Raw genomic sequence first — 22,982 nt, 5'->3', positions numbered from 1 at the left:
GCGGAACCACAAAATATGTATGAGATTGCATGACGGCGCCCCAAGCGGCGTTGTCGCGCGAAGACTGTTATTGGATTGGGAATTTGAAATGATCGTTTTTTATGACGATGGAGCTAGGTTCCAGTGTTACGTCTGTTAGTCTGTGGTTCAAACATTGAACAAATCTGACATTTGATATGCCAAGTTGAAAGTACATTAGAAATGCAAGATTTTGTAGAAAAAAAGAATTCAAAATAATATATTTTTTGTCGAGGTATGGTCATTACAATTCTTGGTGCTCTAGAGTCACCATGAGCGGGAAAGGGTTAAATTGAGTAACTCCACAAATACTCAAAACTGAGTAACACTAGGCGTCTTTAAAATGAGTCATTATTACTCAAAATTTGAGTACGACATTACTCATTTTTTTGGGTACAGTTCAGTTTCATAACTGGCTAGAAATCCGCCACGGCCAATAAACGACACCACATGTTCATCAATAATTACCTTGTAATAAAAGTAAACAGTTATAATGCCTTCTGAGGCGCACACAATTAAAAAACATATGTCACAAACTGAAGCACATCGTAATCATCTTTCAAAATGGACGTCGTTATATGCGACTTTACTCAGAAAGAAGTTATATGAAGGGAACCCAAAAAGTGAGTCAATTACTCAAAATCAAAAAGGACTTCTACTCATTTTTTGACGTCTACGAACATCGTTCTAAACTGAGTCAGAGTTGCTCAGTTCATGAGTTATTCTTACGAGCGTGTACGGCACTTGACAGCTAGTGTAGTCCGAGACAGAAACAGTGTAGTCCGAAAAGTGAAAAAAAAGACAGTAGTCCGACTGCAAAAACGAATTTTACATTATTTTTAAAGGATGTGTAAAAACTCGAAACCGTCATTTTATTCGTAAGTGGTAATGTTCCCGTTACGTGGCACTCGCGTTACTGACAAACCAAGCTTTGATCTCGATATAATATCGATATAGCAACATTTATGCAGTGCAACTGGAAAACCACAAGACAGATGTCGTTATTGTTTTAATGTATTTTTATTCAAATTTTTACATACGATTTTGATTTTTTTTATATGAACATGAATGCCTGTTCTCTGTGCGTTAACTACTGTTATCATCCGAACGATGATTTCATTGAGACTTTCTTCAAAGTGTTATGTTTATTATTCTCTGCTCAATCCACAGTCTAACAGATGTAACACTGGAACCTAGGCTCCATCGCCACAAAAAAAACGCTTATTTCAAATTTCCAATTTTATAACGGTCACAGCGCGACATCAACGTCTGGGGCGTTGTTATGCAATCTCAAACATGTTTTATGGTTCTCAATTTGACACACGCACGTACACTAGCGCTGATGTCAAAATACACGACGCAGCGCGAATATGGCAGCAGAGGGTGCTAGCGTTATTTTCGTGAAGTACTGGTACCATGATTTTATTGAAATTTTGTTCGAAATGTTATGTTTGTTAGTCTGTGTTCAATCCTTTTCTGAATTATTGGAAATATTAGGCCAGATTTAAGAGGCAATTGAGAAAGGAGATGGAATTGAATGATTGGAATCCTGTTACAATGAATCATAAAAAAAATATTTATTTACGGTCGTATCCTACCCTCGTACGAAAAGTTCGATTAAAACTAATTGAAAAATAGTGTCCCTATTTTCGAATAAGCTCATAAAAATGACGTGCTAATTGATTCGAGCGAAAATAAAAAGATGACCTCCAGCTATATTCGTACGGATGTGTCTCGAACGTAATAAACAAGACCAATGATTCGAAAATCATTTTGATACCTGATTCGTGATTCGATTGATATCCCCCACAAAATCGAAGAATTGCAATATATAAGCCGACGTAAGCCCTGAGTACAAACTTCTTAAAATCGTCTGAAGTATAAATCCACTAACCCTGAGTGATTTGAGGCGATAAATTTCTTTTATGTTCTTATGTTTTCGCATACTGGAAACAAATTAAAATTTTCGAATATTTATTTCAAAATCGTTTCAAAATCAGGCGATTACTGCCAGGCTTTTGCACGATGTACGTATTTAATAATTTGTCGTCATAAAAGAACGAATTATTTACAGTGGGCACTTGAGGCCGAACACATACTACAAGCTAGACAATTACGCTACGCATAAAATAATTAATTTAAGAGTTCTCTTTGTACGCTTACTCTGCAAAGCTTATCAACTAATAAGGGTAATATGCTATCTTATTTCTTGCACTCATGTCTTTTTTTTTTGTTGCAACCTAACCTAATTTCAAATTGTCTCCATGTATATAAATTATTTATATTTCTCTGTTCGTTTACCTTTTTCACACACAAAAAAATCAGTCGAAAAGTTTGTTATCCAATCAAGAGTTGAAAAAGTCTTTTCATTCTCTAAAAGTGTTTTTGTATATTGTTGTTCCTCGCTTAGGCTAAACATCCGGAAAAGTTTTAAAACAAACTCTCAACACACGCACGCAGCTAAAGCAACACCGAAATTCACAAACAAATTACTCTATGGGTAGTATAAACTGATTCAGCCTGCACACACCAGACCCACATCTGCTTGATTTTACCCTTAGGGGGTCTCTTACATGCTTTTGTCTTTGACAATTTGGGCACCTCTTTTACAAAGAAACGTGCTCCACGTCCCTAGTACTACCGTGTATCCGGGCACATGCAGGCTGGTTTTACCGAGGCTTACTACACAGAAAATCGCTTGTTTACCGAAATGTACACTTAAAACAGGGCAGCCTAGTAGTTTAGTTTAGTTTGCACTTGTCTCTTTTTTCGATTACGTTTTGATATTTATAATGTTTTATACTCGAAAGCTCCATTTGGAACCCATAAAAAATAAACTAGAAATAAAACTTTATAAAGAAAACAATCGATTAAGTCGGGCAATAAGAGTAGGAAAATTGATAATTTTCAATAGATTGGCCTTAAATGGTAGCTCATTGGGGGTGCGTTGTCGAAATTGAGGTTTTCGCAAATGTACACAGAGTTTAGTTTTATTTTACCTATTGTTATTCTTTAATACAAATGTTACAGTCTTTTTCATTTCGCCGGAAATGGTTAGTGAGTTTACTTTGTTTTGTTTTACAAGGAAATGCTTCTTCTGCCTTTTCTCCTTTCAGTGGCGGCTAGTGCTAGGTTTCAGTTGGTTCATAACGTGTACAGTATAGCAAATTGTCTCTGTATTGTTCGAACGGTTTTTTTTTTCATTGGAGATACCATACGACATTCCGAACAAGTAAGAATTAGAGTACAGTTCTTGTCTGACCGAAGCAAAACCAAAATCACAGATATGATGTATAGAGAGATAACTAATAAAAAGGTCGTAGCGAATCAATAGCGTTTCTGTGGTATTGTTTTTCCTTTCTCTTGTTTGAAACAGTATTGCCAAAAATAAAAAAGTAAAATAAACATATGAAAAAAAAGTAAAACGGGTACGAACAGAAAAAGAACGTCCAACGGGTTCTGTACACTAAAATATAAACTCAAATAAAAAATAACTTCTTTTGCCTTGCCCGTTACACCACACTAACTTGCTTACTACCTTAAAGCATCAGTCTCATTCTCTATGGTTATTTCGCTCTGTAGGCGTCACCGCCATCGCTTCTGTCTCTACAGTACTAACCTCGAGCGTGACTTGACCAGCCGATTAGATCCACCACCGGAACTAGTAGAGCCGCCAGCGAAGGCTGACCCACGAACCACGTCGCCACCGTTCCAGCTTTTGCTTTTCGCGCGGAAATGTCGATAGGCGTCGCCAAACTCTGGGTCTAGCATCTGCCGATAGGCGATCGGATCGCACAAGTTGGGATGAACGGCGAAGAAATCCTTGTAGCCACCGTCTAACAGGTAGATCTCCGGATAGTGTAGTGCCGGGTAACTATCCGAGTTAAGTATGCGATCGTGATTGCGCAGAAAGCGAGAACTGTTGAAAAAACAGAAAAAAATAAATTAATAAACGATTTAATTTCAATGAAATATTTCACCCACCAAAGGAAGGCGGAAATATTTCAATGCAGCACAAGGCAAAAGAATACTTACAGCTTGGGGCCTCGCTCTGAGGAAAATTCGCAGTGAAAGACGACGATATTGCGTTTGGGTCCATCTGCGACCACTTTTGGTGGGTCAGTCTTTATTTTTATCAACTCTTCCAGAATCTGCTCTTGGGTGTAGAGGTTTTTCGCGCCACGGATGTGTCCGCCCTCGAATTCGTACGGATAGCGGCAGTCAATAATGCTAAACGAAGCAATCTTGTCCTGGAAGGAACCATACAGCAAAGCAGCCATCGTCTCCGGGGAGATTGATTTCAGATCTCGATGTCGTCCTTCGGTAAGGGGGAGAATGTATGATTTGCTGAAGTCTCCAATAAGGTCTGGTTCAATGGATGATCGGGACAAGGCGTTCATTATGTGCGCATCATTCATAGACATCGATTTGTGAAGGATGGGTCGCTTCGGCAGCACGGTTTCAGTAGTCGGACTCTCGATGCAGGGTGCACTCTCGGAAGATCGTAGTGAGCTTACAGGGGTAAGGACTTCGGTTTTATGTCGCTTGCTTTGAACCGGGCTGACACCGGGCGGTTCCGGTCGTTTGAAACAACGGGAAACGTCTGCTCGGGCAAGGAACGGGCTCGGGGTGATATTTTCCTGGTCGAATGCTATCGGAAAGCGTTCGGGAGTTTTGACGACCGATGGTGATTGGACTCTGGTGGCAACGATAGGTGATTCGAATAGTAAATTATTTTTTACCCGCCGTGCAGCGGTCGGGTTGTCCGATAGGCTCAGGCATCGCCGGAAAAAGGGTCGTTTGTTTTCCGGAGTAGTTTTAGTCGCCTTGATGTCGCCGCAGATCAGTGAGTTGAGATTGCTAGGGAGCTGAGCGTCATTTTCGAATGTGTCCATATCGAGCAGTTCCATCTCCATGTCATCTACCGATTCCAACGAACCAGAAGACATACTGCTTAGAATGCGCAGCGAAGCAGCTGGTGACGCTGTTGCGGAGTCCGTTCGTGGAGCTGAAGGTTGGATGAAGCGGAACATTGATTGACTCTTTGAGCCATCGCTTGACACACTTGCGCCATATCCAGAGTCCATCGAGTTTGGATCATAGTCTTCCAGTGGACGCCGTTGGCGGCTGGCGCTTCCAATTGCAATCAGGCCTGGTAGGTTCGTTTGTTTGTTAGGGGTAACCTCAGACGCCAGTAGTTCGCTGGCCTCGGGACAATCGCAGGGACTGCAAGGCCGAGGGCTCGACTGCGGACTATTGCCATGATAGAATGACAATTCCTCTTCGGATGGTAGGTTTTCCTTGCCAGGGGACGACATGAACTTGGCATCCATTCTGAGCGGCGCGATGTGCAAGCGGCGCTGTTCACTACGTTGTCGCTGTTCGGCCAGGCGGCTGGCCGGCGAGCGGCCGGCTGAATTGATCGAGAAGGTTGTAAGAATGCGACTGTAAAAGAAGAAAAGTAGGATTCCGATTAGTAACTAAGTACGTTTCGCTTGGTGCTAAGCGATCGAGGATACCCGGAAAACAGGTCTCGACGAAGCCTTATTATCATATTTTTTGCATCATCCGGACCCTATGGTAAAGACCCCCTTTGACTGGTTTTGTACAACTCTTTCGATATACACACGTAGTGTTGAGTAAATAATTATCGTCATAACATATTCCGACTGCTTCATCCTGCAAGAGCGAAGCAGGGGTCTTCCTCGTCGCCACCGAATGCAGGAGGTTAGCTTGGCGGGGGAATATCAAACTAGACGAGAAGGAGGAGGAGGTAAGTTTGTGCGGACGGTTTCCCTCCACTCACACATCTGGCGCTTATTTTATACCAAGTCGTATGTGCCTTCGATGTCTTTGCCTATGTCTGCTTTACAACGGAGTTCATGGCCCGCTACGCATGTTGCAACGACAACAACAACAACAAAAGCTAAATGTGTGAATGCACGACGCAAAGAAACAGGGCATTGAATTTTCGAAACAACCTCATAGAAGTACGAAAAAGATTAGTTATGTGCACTTTAGTACAAAAATAGATCACATTTGGAGAAGTGCTTCTTGCTGTATTTTTCTATTGGACTGAGAATGTTATCGATATAATGAGAATAAAAAAAAGAAGAAGTTCAAACTAACCTAACGCAACGTCAAGCCCCCCGCGTACTGCGTGGGGCTCCACAAAGAGCATGTCCAAATATAGATTCGCCGGTTCGCAAAAAAAAAAAAAAACAAATTCACTAACTGTGCAACTGAATAAGGAAGGTAAACAAAAAACCGGCTGAAAGCTGGAAATAAACTTCAGCCGGTGCCAGACGGTCTGTCTAGTGCAAAAATCAAGCTTCTCGCGCGAATTTGCGAAAATGGGCAAGCAATTACTTTACCGGCCTTGTCTGGTCTGGCCAGCGCTAAATAAAAGTGAGACTGATTTTTTCCCTCTTCGTAATTCTCTTCACTCCAGAGAGTTTAGCGAAAATTCCACTTTCGCACCTAAGACCCCCAGCAACGCGGCTAGAGCGCGAGGCATACATAAATATGTACGGAAGCACCACTTTGCTTGCGTTTGCACTCACTCTCTTGTAGCCTTAAAGTGGGCTTTGATTTTTCCGTCTATTTCCCTCGGGGATTCGCAAAATCACGGCCTTCACAAGATTTTCGCGTGAGGCGTGTCGGATAGATTTGGTTGATTACCGCATTTTATATCTCTTCTTTTGAGGGGGGTTTGAACTAGATTCTTGATTTACCGATGAGCAGCAGCAGCCACGAGTTCAATGCTCTTTCGAAGAAATTAAATTTAGGTGATTTTTTATCAACTTCCTACGTGTGCATGACTCGGAACACGGTCGAAGAAATCTACTGGAATAAATCGATCCTAAGAAAAGTCAGTCGTCAGTGTAGGAAGTGCTCCTTCGCTCATGACTGAGCACGGCCACGACAACTGCAGCAGCAACCATTCCAAAAATGAGGGACTCATGGGAAGAATAGTACACTTTTCAGCTGCCGCAAATAGCAATTCTTCTCCCTTGCGTTTTTATTTTTCCCGCGACTCGGGTCTATCCGAGCTCGAAGCCCTGTGTAGGGGGAGAACTCTGGGCTGATGTTCGATTGCTTAGAGTAATTTTATAAATTTATTAATAGACCGATCGCGATTACGATCCTCAATCAATCGGTTTATTTCGTGAAGCGAGCTCGTTTGGGTGCTAATTAGGGCTTATCTTACGGGACACCTTGAGTTTGATTACACCAGGAAACGACTCTTACCTTGTGCAGTCGGAGAGATCGAGATCGATATTTTCCAACATCATTTCGACGGAGTGTTCTTATTTTGTTAGAGCTTTTTAAATCCACAATTTTGGTGTGCTCTGCGTACTTCTTTTCTCCTGATCACACAGCAAACAACACTTTTTGCTTCTCTTTACCGCAACAAGCAGACAACAAGATCGCATTCACTGAGAAGCTAAATAGTTCCCTTTTTGTCACTTGGCTATCATTTTTAGTTTTTTTTTTTTGGTTAATTCAATGCTCACTACGATTAAGCCTCAAAGCAGGGCTGATTTGGTCTTATTTTATCACCACATTGTCTAGAGACGTTTTATGTAAAAGCAGTGCCTTATCGGTACACTAAACTTTGTCACAAAGCAATCTTCAATTGATCTGCTAAAACAGCTCGAGACATCTAAGTCTTCACTAACAGTATCAGGATTTCAACTCAGTTCCTTGCCAGGAGCTGCTTCTGCTCGCGATGAAGCACTGAACTCAACTGACTTGTGTTAAGTTTGATCGGTCCGTGCACAGTTTGTCCTTCCGAAGCTTTGTATACTCGAGCCCGGAGCATTTACCATCACCATCACCATCGCTGGCTCCTTCTGCCATTCGGGCACGCTCATCCTTCGTTATCGCACTCTCCCATTCCCTCTCACATCTGACAGGTCCCAGCGATCTACCGTCTTCAGCCTATGCGCGCTCTACGTTGTGTTCTTGCACAGTTCTTTTCTCGCCGCCACACGCAGCACGCATACCATTATGCCCTCTCTGGCTCAGCACTGAGCCAAAACATAAATCGCATATCAGGAGAAAAAAAAAGGAAAAAAATCCATACATATATTTATGCTACACTCAATTACCTTACCCGAGAAACAATTCAGAAATTATCATACTAAAAATAATAGCGATGAGGTTTTGTTTCAGTGTAGCTCCAAACGTATTTATAAAAAAAAATCCACTGGACCGGTCTCAAATCACCGAATTCCTGTCGGAACCCCACTGCCACCACTCGATACGGTCCTCTTTAGCAGCTTCCATCATTAAGGGTTAATCTTTCTGCATCAAGACTCTGTGTACCGGCAAGAGCAAGTGTGCGGTGTCCTTTCCAATCTCCGCCGAAACGTCCCAGGATGTGGTTTATGTGGTTCGGTTCGCGTCAGATTGAGCCAACTGTCAAAACTCGCCGGCCGGCCGGATGATCGATTGAATTGAGTGTTGTGTTGCGCGCATCCAGCAGCATTGGCCCTAATCACAACAAATTTATCTCCCCTTCCGAGACTTAGAACGTTCCTGCGCTCCCTGATAACGACAGACGACTGTGCTGCACACATGCTACTAGCCAAGCATCGAACTGATGGAGGAAGTTCTAATCAGCTCTTTTTTGATAGAATGTAGACAGTTTTCCCAGCACGTGAGAGGATTGAGATTTTTTTGAACCATTTTGATGTTAAATTCAACATTTTTGGATGATAACTAGAAAAACTATATTACCAAAATTATTATCTAGCAAAGAATGTCGATTTTCTTATTTAGAAAATCCATTCGAAATAATGTATACCGAATATAGTGATCAAAACAGATATCAACTACTATTTGTGGAAGTGTCCACCATTTACGTTCGTTACATTGACTCGCCTGGACATAGTGCAACGTCGAGATGTAAACAATCAACACTCATGATGTTTACTCTTTGCTGGTGTTGAGTTGAGCTTGGGACGATATATAGATTAGGTTTGTACTTTGTTTAAATTCACGCTTTTTCTGGGAACGCACTCGAAACCGAGCCGCCGAGTTTATCTAGATTCAAAGATGGGAGAATCTTTTCGTCGTCGTCGTCGCGTCACAGTATATTTACCGACACACACGTATGCAGTCAGTTGCGCCTAATCTCCGCATTAACGAACGGGTACAGCATTTCTCCATTGTCATTTAATTTGTAGAAGTATTGAAATACAGTATTTTGAAACTGTTCAACTAACAATTGACATATTTTTGTGCCTCAATTTTTACTTATTCTATGTTGATAGTTGAGGCACCTAAATAAATAGATGAAGAGAAAACGAATTTTAACAATAAAAATGTAGCCAAATTTATCAGGAGTGCGAAAACCTTTTTGCATTAATTGCACTATAATATAAGTAATGTATTAGAACATGATTTCGAAGTACCTTACCTATAACCTTCATCTATTTGGATAAATTTTACGATTAAATCTATGTTTTAACAATTTCATTGACATTTGTTGAGCTAAATAGTGCTCTACCTGCCTCTTCCATATAAAATTTATGCCAAGAATCCAGATTGATAGCGCATAGTGAAGCTTGCAATGTACAAGATCATGCAGATACAAAACATTTGCTTCGAAATATTTTCGCTGAACCTTGTGTACAATAAGCAAAAGCTGGAGACATTTCTCACAAAAAAAATCTAAATATTTGAAAACCATCTGCTAATATGCGCCAGATATAGTTTAACCCTTTCCGACCGGGCCTATATAATTGCGTAGGTAGAAGGTGACTTAAACAAAACCTTCTCTCTCGCTTTTTGAACGTCCTATTCGTTGTTCTATTTTTCACACCGCTAGTGTCAACATCGCAGCTGCTACGGAAAATGAAAAAAAGGAGCAAGCAAGTGTTTTTATATAGGACTTGCTTCGATTTAGGTTTTGTTATCAGTCATTTTTTACCTACACAATTGTGTGGGCTCGGTCGGAAAGGGTTAAAGCATGATGAGTAGAACATGGTGCAACGGTTTGACCAAAAAGTAGGCGTAGGCGCGGGATGAGGAAGCGTTTTATCACTTTGGAGGGTTGGAAACGAAGCATCACTATGCAACAGCGAATAACTTTTTCGTGTTTGTTGATATATCCTCACTAAGGCCGTTACAAATTTTATTTTCATTTTATGTCATCCCCCCCCCCCCCTTCAAAAATCTTGAATATTGGAAGGGGAAGAAAAAAAAACTCAAACCGTTTTGTTCATTTTATTGGTTTCCCGACAGCATAAATGCTTTATTTAGCAACAAACAAGTCCAGTGACTGCGAGAGTGTCGTCAAAAGGCAAGCGAAATAAATAATAATAATAATAAAGTGTTATTTTTCAACATTTATTTGAGTGCAAGTTACAAACGTCATAACTTGCACACAAACTTTGATCAAAGATATTTCTTTTTTTTCGTCTCGGTGTTATTTATTTTTTGCCACCCCCTTTGCTAACTTTGATAACCTTGGACATAAAAAGAATTCGAAATTTGTATCAGCCTAACTAGGCAATTGAATACCGCAAATTCAGGTTTCTTAAATTGAGGAATATTGGTAGCAAGGTATGTAGCATTGCCATATTTATAATTTAAATGCATCCAAATGATATATTATGAGATTCGATGATTTTGATGCCCTAGTTGTTTATAAACAAACCTACTCGCTCGCAATTTTTTTTTCCTATATGGCCGATTCTGCTTTTGACATATCGTTACATCATGTCTTTATACATCATGGTTTAAAGCTATTTACTGCCGCTATTCGCATAATAGTCCTATGTAAAAGTTGCGAGTCCTGTGTAAATTTTGCGAAAATGGGTCCATTTTGCATGTTTTTCAAGAATAGCCATTAAAAAAGTGAGGTTTGAAAGTGAGGATAGCATGAGTAAAAAGTTCGCAAAGCAAAAAGGAACCCAAATTCCCACTAATTAGAAGCCGCTGGGCTGGCAACCTGAATTCTAGCATTTTTTACGTAAAATTGGCCAATAAATCGATTGGTGATATTTTCATCCTATGCAGGACACGGGGAAGGATCTATATTCCCGAAAATACGCAAATATAGGATGAAAAAGGGCTAAATATATCATTTCCCGTGCCCTGCACAAAATGAAACCATCACCAATCGATTTCTAAATTCTATTTTTCGGGCTATTAGCCCATCGGCGATTATTTAGTGGAAATGTGGGCTCCGGTTTTCCACTAATTGATCGCCGCTAGACTGGCAACCTGAAATCTGGCATTTCTTATGTAAAATTGGTCAACAAATCGATTGGTGGTTTTATTTTGTGCAGGCCACGGGAAATGGCCTATTTTGCCCCTTTTCCCCTATCTTTGGTAAAATACCACCAATCGATTTATTGACCAATTTTACATAAGAAATGCTATATTTCAGGTTGCCAGCCCAGCGACTTCTAATTAGTGGGGATTTGGGTTCATTTTTTCCCAGTGTGCATAGGTTTGAAGGCCTAGTTTATATTTCCTTCTTCTCTCAAACAAAATAATTATCAAATTATCAAGAATAATGGAGCTGTTTTGATTTTTGGAGATCAGTTTTTGGTGCTGTCTTATGAGTAAAAAGGAAATGACAAAATAATTCGATTGGCGTATTCGTTTGTTGTATATATAATAACAATTATTACTGGTGATAATTTTATCCAACGATTTGACTCGATCGAAAAGAAGTATAAGCCAGATTACCTGTTAGTCACACGGTATCCAGTAATGGTGGAACGAGCGATAGCCGATACATACATTATTACCGTTAATTGTTTCTTTACCTGTCGAAATGGTTACCAGAATATCAAATATATTTATTTGAAAAGACACGCGCCTTAGGTAGAGAATGCTGAGTTAGTATAAAATGATGCGACCGTTAAACGTCGCAGCTTTACTGGGAATCCCCAAACTACCCATTCCAGTGCACCTACGGTAATGTTTGTAACTGTTGCGAGCCGATAGGCAAACTCAGTTTAGAACTTGGTAATCATTTCATGACCCGGTAGAATATTCTAACAAAACGTATGCATGATTCACAAAATTATTCGAAATAAATGCTCTTTTTCAGAGCGCAATCAAATCGACTCCGGTCCTCAAAACAAGATACTATCAGCAGCAGCTGTCAGCGAAACGAGGCGCAAGTCAAGATCTGTATGCAGTTGTCAGTTGGTTTACTGTTGCCTTAAACGGCGCACCTTCCCGCTGCAATCTGATTGTGACGATGATGATGAGAAAGTAGCGATAAAAAATTGCCCAGGAAAATTCAATTAACGAACTGACCACTCACTCCCTTTCTAGGTGGACAATAACAAACAACTTTTAATGGTCCACTGGATCCGGTTGACCCTTCTGCCGGAGCGAAAGATGCTGTTCCAACCGACAACAAACGACGACAAGAGGCCAAAAAGGTTCTGCAATCTTTTCAAAACAGTCCATTTCCATCCTAAAACCGGCTTTTCTCGAAAAAAAAAAAAACAATCCTTGCGATGGTGACTGATTGCGCAATGAGTGAAATAAATTATCGACTTTTATGTTTTGTAAAACTAGATTTCGTCAGTCATCTCGCAACGCAACATCCACTCCTGACAAGATTCGTCAATTGACTGACGGGAGGAGAAACGGTAGTTTTTTTTTGTCTTCTTTTTCACCACGGTGAAGAAACAGAAAAAATCACCAACACCATGATGCAGCATCACACCCAAGAAAGGAAAAAGGCGCAAAATTATGTTCCATCCTTATTGCAATCAGCTGTTTTTTTCGCCCGTGGTTTACGGTTATCCTTTTCTTCTTCTCAGCTGAGATGGTCATCGGAAGAACATACAATGTGCAATGTGTGCATGCCTGGGGTAACTTTTCTCCAACACACAGGAAACCAATTTCCACATGTAGGAAGAAATTGACGAGAGGTTCGGGAGCAGCAGCAAAGGACCTCACTACTGTCTAGACGGGTGTCCTGGTTCGATCTTGCCTTTCCGCTCGCTGCAGAAGCTGCTGCTGATGATTGTGAAAGTGAAACCGTTCAAGATCCTTGCCAACCTGTGGGCTTGTGTGGGTAGATCCTCACTCGGAGCGTGTCTCCCATGCGTGAGAGTGAACAAGGCTAGTTAGGTTGGGTAGCAAGAGCAGCGTGAGAAAGGGATGGATAAGGTTCGCCTTTTTAATGGTCCATTAAAAAAGTAAAGATCTGATTACTAATGATCCTTGTCTTGGTTCTGTGGAACCAGTGATTCGTAGGTATAGTTATTGTTAACACATTACAGGTGAAAGAGGGTAGTAGTAGGATGAGACAGGTTCGGAAAATCTCTAACCTGCTCCTCATAACCGTCTGGAACGTCGTGCGGAATGGACGACGACGTTTCAGGACGAAAGAGGGAGATGGTTTTTTTTTCGTCCTGTGTTTTTTGTGCGTTTTTATTCGAGATGCGCTGCGTGATTTCCAGTCGATACTAAAATTTGTTCAAAGTTGTAAGAAGTTATACTAACAAATAACAAAATTATAGCAAACTTTTTTGTGCACTTTTCTCGTTTCATATTATGTTTCAAGAGGAGTTGAATGCTCTAGCTTTTGCTTTCAATAATTCTGCAGCATCGATTGGAAGAAAGAGTCAATCTTTTTTTTCTAGACGACGTAGGGTAATGAACGGCTTAATCAGTGGCGTCTTTTTTAGTCAGTCGAAAAAAACGGGCCTGAAGCTTTCGAATTTTGATTATTATCGACAGTTTTGATGACGGGAACGCAAACTGTGATTAACTACCTGTCTCACGAATATATAAAATACCGTTCAACACAGAAGAATCTTTGAAAAAACACCAATTGAAAAAAATCAACCAAAATTGTAGCCATTCAGGCGCCATTCGGTTGCTGAAAATAATCTCTTGCATAACAGATGCAAGTTGCTTAAAATAGATTCGAGGTGATTGATTGTCCCCAATTGCAAACTTTAATTAATCACTGTAAAAGTATGCTAAATCAGTTTTACAATCTGAAAACAAGTGCTGACAGAGATAAAGATAGTAAACAAATTGATATGCTTATATTTGTATTGCGAGTATTTCGTCTCAATACACAGAAAGCTTCATAAATTGCTTAAAAAAGGTTCCTTACCCTCCCTCTCATTTTTACATATTTATAGCCTTCGAATGATGCAAAAGTTTCTGAGGTGGGTGGTTACTTTTTCAAAAATATTTTTTTTTTGAAAAAAATCCAATTTGACAACCACCAATATTTGCAAAAGAAGACCTTATCTTTCTTCTTTCCAAAATATGTTGTAATTCCATAAAGGATTGTGAGTTAGAACCGACAAATACAGTTTAAATATGTTGCATTGCCTACTATTATTTAGGGTTGCGATACCGTAGAATTTTTATGACAACTGAGGTATCTGTTTTGGCCGTGGTACCAGTTTTTAGCAATGTTAATATTTAAAAGGTAGTTGTAAAACAGTTTACTAACATTAAACGATACAACTTTCACAAAGTATAGCGAATTAGGATGGTTATTTGGTCATTATGAAAGAATTCCTCGTCCATCACACAAAATTATATGGTGATAGACAATAACTTCACTTTCAGTTGTATATTGTATACTAGAGCTCCAATACACTATGGGACATTTTTATACAAGCAAGCGTACAAAAATATTTTCATCATTTTTTAATATTTTTTCGGCTTGTTATGATCAAACAAGTTGCTTAAGATAATTTGTGACTGTATCACGGACAAATTGATTGATAGAGGCGTGTATTATTGGTATGAAAATCGGAAATTATACTTATTCGGAATTAATACCTTCCCCTCCTTTTAGTGGCTCCCATTTCTCGTACGCTTCTGAGTACCTCTAATAGGCAGGAAACACGTATGTCGAAATTGGTGAATATCGGTCAAGGCGTTCCGGAGATATGATAGAAAATGTATATACAGTGATTTTAAGACAAAAAAAATTTACAGGTGCTTCATTTTCGCTCAAAATAGCAAAGATTGGTCTTCAGCCATAAAAGGCTCGTATTTTTCAGTTTCCTAGTAGGGTGGCCAGTTATAAAATAGGGTGACAATATTTTTTATTTTACGTATTTTCTAGAATTTTCTTCTCAAAATTTTCAATGCCTTCCAAATCGCTTGGTCGCAGGTGGTCGCAGGTAAACTTTTCAGAAAATAAACAAGAATCCAGTTTGGGAGCTCCTGGAGGTAAAAATATGCCTTCCAGCAAAGTTGAAAATAATGTTTTTTCTCCATTTCCTATTTTTTATTGGGCTTCATTTTCTTATTTCTTCCTATAAAGTTAACCTCACATTTTTTCGGAAAGTATAATCAATAACGTTTATGAGAACATAATACACTTAATATTTAAAACACAATGATCAACAATTTTTTTTAGATTTTGTATATTTCCTATGAAAGACTTTTTTAAAACTGTTATTAAACAAATTAAACACGAAAAAAATATGAACCCTGTCCTTGGAGTTGAAAGATGCCGACCAGCAAAGTTTAAAATTATGATTTTTTCTCATTTTCTTCTTTTTGTTATGCTTATTAGTAACGTTTATTAGAATATAATACACTCAAAACAAATCTTTAAACATGATTTAAAAAAAACATTTTTTTCTGTTTTTGTTTATTTTCTATAAAAACCAAAAATTATCCAAATGGTTTCAAACGCTTGGTCGCAGCTAAACTCTTCTAAATTCGGAATACCCGGAACATGAAAAAACAAGGACCCAGCCCGGGAGCTCCTGGGAGTAAAAAGATGCTGACTAACAAAGTTGAAAATAATGATTTTTTTTTCATTTTCTTGTTTTTATTATGCTTTATCTTCTTTCGTTCACCCATAAAACCATATAACCACATGTTTTTTTCTGAAAGCTCAATCAGAAACCTTTATTAAAATTTAATACATTCAATTATATTGTTCATATTATTCAGTTATATTGTTATCATGGTCAATCACATTTTTTAAGGTTTTACTTTTTCTCGAAAAAAGTGCCTATTTTACCATTTTATATCTTCATATCTCGATATCTCAGTTAGAGTACCTGCTACAGTTCTGAAATTTGAAACTTTTCTTAGTTGAAGTGTCTACTTTCCATAAAAAATATAGAGAAAGACAAGAAAGACAGTCACTTTTCCGATTTTTGTCCGCCTGAAATCCTATAGTGCAATATCTGGCAATGAAGTACATTTTTCTCTACAAAAATCATTTTAACAACAGACGCGAACAAAGTTTTGTCTTCTTTACAGGTATTACATTCTTGTTTTTAATTGAAGAGTGAACAGTTTTGTCTTATTCTCTGCATTCGCATATTCTTTGGATGCAAATTGATTTTAAGAAAAATATCCTTGTTGAAAGGATGCAAAACTAGAACGTATGAGTTTTATTGCGCTGAACCAATAGACATAATCCGTTACAAAATAAATTTTCCATTGTATTTATTATGAGGAATATGAGAACTAAAATTCGAAAAGTAAATTTTACCCAAAAGATTCTTATGTTCCAGCTCGAGAATTTCTAAGGTTCAAAGAATCGATTTTTTTTCTAAAATAAATGAGATAACACCAGATATCGACGTTTCATACATTTTACAAGACATTTGACATAAAAAAATTGTTCTTGATATCAATAATTACTTTCATCGGTAGAAAAAATGAAACTATGGGCGCTTTGTATTCACGAAGTTCAAATTAGTTGAAATTTTTCATGGGCACTTATTTCGGAAAGACGAAACATTCGAGCCCTACTTCTGAACGAAATTCGAAGAGTCGATTTCATTGCCTGTCTAACATACATACAATAAATGCTCAGTTCGTCGATCTGGGCTAGTCGTAATCGACCTACCAAACAAACAACCTTGCGTCCTCACGCGAATTCCCAGCGGACAATACTGCATTTCAAAAGACTACGGAAAAATGACCTTTTATATTTAAAACAAGCAATGTTCCAACATTTATACCAAAAATTTAAATTACATATACCTTTGCAATATTCTTCTTTCATTGATTCTTCCGAAATCTTTTCTGTAATCCGAAAGCATATACTTCAGGACCTACTGGTTTTGCTTTGGATGCTCTACGGTAAGCAACAAGAGGGGGAAAATTGGCAAAGGATGAACAATTAGCTTCGAAACGAATGCGGAAACAATTGGCTCTTCAAAGACGTTCTTTTTTGCAGTAGCACTGCTGGTTGGAAGAAAAAGGCGCGGCAGTCCAATAGAAAAGTGAACCCTAACAAAATATGCGATTTTCTTCGCGCGCTCAACACTGAAGAAGATATTTGCTGCTGCACACCAGGAAGAAGCGCACGGAGGCTATTTAAATGTTTCGTCTTGGTCAGCTGATTGGAAGGAAGCAGCTTGCACTTGGTTGGTTTGCTGAGGATTTGCAGTTCTTTCGGGTTCTTACTGTAATTATTAAGGATACAAATTAATCATTAAATCCAGAGGAAACAAGAGAAATAAGTGGTAAAGTTCACATGTCTGCCAACATTTCTCAAATATTTTCACACACTACCTTATACTCGAGCACTTTCCCACAACCTTCTGGTGGCGTTGAAAATGTAAAAGAATTCCATACTGAAACGGGTCATCGAACGGAAGTTTTTGGAAAAAAAGTACCGGGCCGCACCAGATGACAGTCTAGAACAACGTCACGGTGACTACAAATGGCGCCGTTGGCTGTCTGGGAAAATGTGAAAAATGCAAATCAAACTAGGATGTAGGAACCTGAACGGGAATTACGCGATATACGCTTCGAAACCGGCGACGACATTCGGAGGATAATTATTATTTTTTGCGCACCCATTCCCATGTTTGAGTGTCAGCGCAGAAAGTAGGATCCTATCGACTGACATGTGGTGGACTGTGCGGCAAACATGGAAACTGGTGAGGCAAGTTCTTTCAAAAATAACGCTGTTAGTAGCTCAACTGGAATCAAAATTCAGTGAAAGTCTGCGCTGTATGGTATATCGCAAATAAATCTAAATTTTCTCAAACATTTCAAAGCTTCATAACTTCCCCTGGATTCTGCCTGAAGTCGTTTCAAACGGAACGACAACCAAAAAATGCATCCCAATTTCAAAAGAACTATTAAGCTCCCATTGTCTGAGGAACTCCGTAGCTGTAAGCTTACAGAGTCTGCTTTGACAAGCGGATGGTTGTGGATTTGAATCTTAGTAGAAAAACCATTTGATTGTGAAAGAACTTTAACATGGTTGTGTTCTTGACTTCCCACAACATACCCTTCCTTTAAGCTGACTTTTACAGTATCCCTGTTGACTTTCCTCCTGAGAAAAATAAGTCCAGTAGCAAGTAGTTACGTTCTCTCTCTCTCTCACTCTCTCTGTCTTTCTCTTTCTCTATCTTTCTCTCTCTCTGTCTTTCTCTCTTTGTTTTTTTCTCTCTCTCCGTCTTTCTCTCTCTGTATTTCTCTCTCTCTCTGTATCTCTCTCTCTTTTTCTCTCTCTGTGTCTTTCTCTTTCTGTCTTTCTCTCTTTTTATCTCTTTTTATCTCTTTCTCTCTTTCTTTCTCTCTCTCTCTCTCTCTCTCTCTCTCTCTATTTCTCTCTCTCTATTTTTCTCTCTCTCTCTATTTTTCTCTCTCTCCCTTTCTATCTATTTTTCTCTCTCTCTCTCAATTTCTCACTCTTTATTTCTCTCTCTATTTTTACCTCTATCTCTCTCTCTCTATCTGTTTTTATCTCTCTCTATGTGTTTTTATCTCTCTAGCTCTCTCTCTATTTTTATCGCTCTATCTCGGTAATCTCTCTCCCTCTATTTTTACCTTTCTATCTCTATCTCTCTATCTATCTCTCTATCTATCTCTCTATCTATCTCTCTATCTATCTCTCTATCTATCTCTCTTTATCTCTTTATCTCCTTCTCTATCTCTCTTTCTGTCTCTCTTTATCTCTCTATCTCCTTCTCTATCTCTCTCTGTCTCACTATCTATCTACCTCCGTATATCTCTCTTCATCTTTATCTCACTGTCTATCTCTCACTATATATTTCTCTTGATCGCTATCTCTCTCTCAACCACTCTCTCTCTTGCAAAAAAAACTCTCTTTCTCTCTGTCTTCCAAAAAACTCTCTCTTCCAAAAACTCTTTTTCTTTGCTGACAGCACTCTTGCTCTCTCTCCCTCGCTCTCTCTCTCTCTCTCTCTCTCTCTCTCTCTCTCTCTATGTCTCTTGGAAATACTTTTTATCATTGGCAAACACACTCTCTCCTTCGCCCACACATTCTCACACACACACACTCTCTTTCCCACACTTTCTCTCCTATACTCTCTCATTTTTATTCTTTTTATTTTCTTTTTTTCAATTTGTCTTTCTCTTTTTCCCTTTCCCAACCCTCTCTCCACTCTTTCTTACTCTCGGTTTTTTATCTCTCTTTTTCCAATCATTTTATCTGCTGGCCTAGCAACCCAGTCGTCTTAAGTTCGAATAGCGTTAGCCCCGCAATTGTCCTGTACAATAACACAGTTGGCTGCAAAATCTGTGTATATAAACTTTTTTGTGGTCGGCAGTTCTCTTCAATGTTACTTATTTCTACCACAGACCTTTTTAGATGATATGTATTAGTAAATGCTTTATGAACCCATACAAACAAAATAAATGTTTTTGTTAATTTAAAGCATTTTGGCTATTTTCAGAGAGCCAAGAACCGGAAGGAACTGTATACGTACAAAGTGCAGAAGGCTCCAAATCGTGACGAACGGCAAAATACGATGGGAATGTCACGGGCTCAGAAACTGTACTCCCAGATGCTGACGAAGCCTCATTGCCTCATAATGAATTAACCTACGTCACGGCGGACTTCCGGCAGCTTCCATGACTATTGGTTTTCACGAGCACAAGTTTGATGTTCCGGAGGAAATAAGGAAGTAAAAACTTCCAAGTTGGCCGTGGAGTGGGTTTACCGGGACTCTAAACAAGGAGTGGACCTCAAGGAGTGTCTATAGAAGCGTCTGCTTCCTCTGTTGAGGCAACACGAGGGACTTATGATCTTCTGGTCAGATCAAGCTTTCTGCCACCATTTAAATTATATGTTGGAATGGTACAAGCCAACGGGGTCACTTCCGTACCCAAGGACATAAATTCCCCAAACGCACCGGAACTAAAGCCTATCGAAAAATACTGGGCTATTACGAAGCAGGCACTTCGAAAGCATCTCAAGGAGGTCAAATCTAGGAGAATATGAAGAAAAAGTAGATTTCTGTACAGAAAAAGCTGCACCAATTTTTGCTATCAGTGATACATTTTAAAGCTGTTTAACATTTAGATTAATTTCTGTTACCTGTTCAATAACATTTTCAAATTTTTTTTAATTACTTTGAGTGACATCTTATTACGTTTTTCGTGATTTGTATGCAGAATTTCCCAACTAAAGGTTTTAATTTTTTTTTTGAAATAAACCGAAATCATATCGGCGATCTTTAAAGCAAAAAAAAAGTTTCCTCAATAACCTTAACCTATTTTAACACTGTTTATTGCATTTGATACGGTTTGTTGAATAAATTATCACAAGATAATCAAAATCAATTTATAGTCTAAAACATTGATTATTTTCCGATAAGATATGTTCTATAATAATCACCAGAATATAATTTCTTCCATTAGCAGAGTAAAAGGGGGACACCTTTTTTTAAAGTAATCTAAAAGTTTATTTTTTGCTGGCTACTGATATAACTTTATTCCTACATGTATGCAACAAATTGATAAGCTTTACTCTTTGCTTTCTTTTATGTAACTCTTAATTATAATTCAATTGAAAAGTTCAATTTCAAACACGTCAGACAATTAAGCTTGCAATTTAATTTCAGAAAAATAATTATAAAACCCCGTTGGGTAAATTTCACCAGGAACCTGTCTTTCTGACAAACGTCACAGAAAAACAATTCGCCATAACAGCAAAAAAATCGAGCGCGCGCAGCTGTGCCAATGGAAGGTGCAATACTTTTATGAGCACTCTACAAATCCTAGCTGCTCGTAGCAGGCTGGCGAAAATTTCGGCATGCAGGTTAGGGTGCTATAAAAGCCCGCGCGACTAGCTCGCTCGGAGTAGGGTGAAGTATCCCTACCAGGTAGGCAGAAGAGCGAGCGGGGCAAGAGAAGGAACATCCGGATGGCACGTGCCCCTATATGTACGTACGGATTTCATACTATTATTTATGTTTGTACCGCTGGTACTTTTTTCTGCATTAGATGCGTATAGACCGAGGGAGAAAGCCGAACTGCAGATGTTAGTTGACGTTTATCAACTTGGTAGACTAAGAGGTAGAGCAGAAGTGCGACGGGACCGGCCAGTTCCGAGGGATCCCTGATGAGTGCGCGCACTACAACCGACAAATCAGCCGAGGGGATTTGATTGCGCGCTTTTCAATTTTCGTAGTCCTGGTGTGGGTTGTCAAATCGCATCAAGAGTGTATGAATGTAACAAGAAGCTGGGCTCGACTAAAATGGGAACCAGCATTTTGATTTGCGACTGATAATCAGTCATATTTGTCGGAAGAGGTGTTTGCCTTCTCAGTGGGATATCCTCTCGGCACATACTGCGAGTAACTGGTTCTTCGTTTGGTTTTGGACAGTAGATTTTCGGTATACGTTCGAGTACTGATCAATTGCTGCTAAATAATCGAGTATGATTACCGTACTATGATACTTTACCTATTGCTATACTGTAAAGTGCCAAGGCTATTTGTCCTTCGTAGGCAGATGATGCTACGCGCAACCACAGCGAGTATAAGCGGACCATAACGGAAAGCGCGTTGCGGCATTGGAACAGATGCCAAAAACTTAGCTACCCCTAATCCACCATAAAACACCCTAAACTGGTTGCGATTGGGCCTGGTGCACTTGCGCCGGATGAGTGCCGTATTGTACCTTGGCAGTCCCACATTCGGTCGCAATGGTAGCGGTTCCTGGCCAGATGGCAGAAAGTCGTCGTGTGTATCCTTGTCGACCACCACCACTGCACTACTCAGAGGTGAATGATCCCAGCAACTCGGAGTGCGTCAATTAGGGTGCTTTTGCTGAAACATATGAGGATTTTCGAGTGACGATTGTGTGTTTTAGCAGCGTTTCGAAATGCTCAGCATTGAAATTTTGGATTAATGATTCAAAACCAAATCACGATTATGTTTCGAAGCTAGGGCACGTATCATATCCAATACAGTATGCGTGCAGACGGTTTTTTATTGCATTCGACAACACTCGCACCCGATTTGTGGATGTGAAGGACAATTGCAAGGCTTGTTACCAACTTCATTCAGATACCAAGTATCAGTTGTTCGATTTTCGAAAATTTAGCTATCCTTCTACATGACTTTGCTATTCGTGGGATCATATTCATAATGTATATGAATTTTCTGTTAAATATTTTTATTAATTCTTAAATAATATCGACATAAGATTTCCCTCTTATGATGATCATTACTTATACACGGTGCCACTTGACAATAACAAACAAAAGAACCCGCGAAATCCTGTCGGAATTTGCAAAATTATCATGATCCTACTGCCTACTGTCTGACGCACGTTCGACAGAAACAAGTTTAGCCGAGTTTTTTTCTATTCTCTCCCAGCTATGCACCCCATGCTATGATGATAGTGCGGAGTGAAGTCCGGCGGGGAATTTCGCGAATATACCGAAGCCATGTAATTTTGCGCTCTTTACTTTCGAGACCTATTTCGTGCAAGCAGAAAAAAGCCGCATCTTCTCGCAGATTTCTTTGCGCTTAGCTGCCTTTTGTGGTGGATCGTCGCTGAAAGGATCCTTGAAATTGTTATACCACTAGTGTGTAGGTATGTCAGGTACGAGGCTGATGCAGAAGTGGTTGTGTCTCGGTGAAGTTATACACGAAGGTAGTCACGACTCACATTGTAAAATGAAAGCCTGGGGCCCCATTCAGACGCCACCTCTTACCCATTACATCCTGAACCATATCTCTCTTCGTATGTAGAGAACTGAG

General features: G+C 39.4%; 1 protein-coding gene across 2 annotated transcripts in view; it reads right to left on the bottom strand.

The window, feature by feature from the left end:
* Positions 1 to 1,975: 1,975 nt before the first annotated feature.
* The window catches only part of LOC129719080 (M-phase inducer phosphatase), a 260,274-nt gene continuing 239,267 nt past the window's right edge, over positions 1,976 to 22,982 (bottom strand). The window contains exons 1-3 of one of the 2 annotated variants that reach the window (XM_055670471.1): positions 7,270 to 8,566; positions 4,054 to 5,463; positions 1,976 to 3,937 (exon numbers count right to left, since the gene is read on the bottom strand). In XM_055670471.1, coding sequence (XP_055526446.1) covers positions 3,625 to 3,937; positions 4,054 to 5,463; positions 7,270 to 7,313 — 1,767 coding nt within the window. In that variant the 5' untranslated portion in view covers positions 7,314 to 8,566 and the 3' untranslated portion in view covers positions 1,976 to 3,624. Of the gene's footprint in view, positions 3,938 to 4,053; positions 5,464 to 7,269; positions 8,567 to 22,982 lie in introns of those variants that run through there. The other variant, XM_055670470.1, reaches the window with a different exon arrangement.

This window comes from Wyeomyia smithii, chromosome 1 (assembly GCF_029784165.1).
Source record: "Wyeomyia smithii strain HCP4-BCI-WySm-NY-G18 chromosome 1, ASM2978416v1, whole genome shotgun sequence".
Lineage (NCBI taxonomy): Eukaryota > Metazoa > Arthropoda > Insecta > Diptera > Culicidae > Wyeomyia > Wyeomyia smithii.
This window is presented reverse-complemented; position numbering and strand designations above follow the sequence as displayed.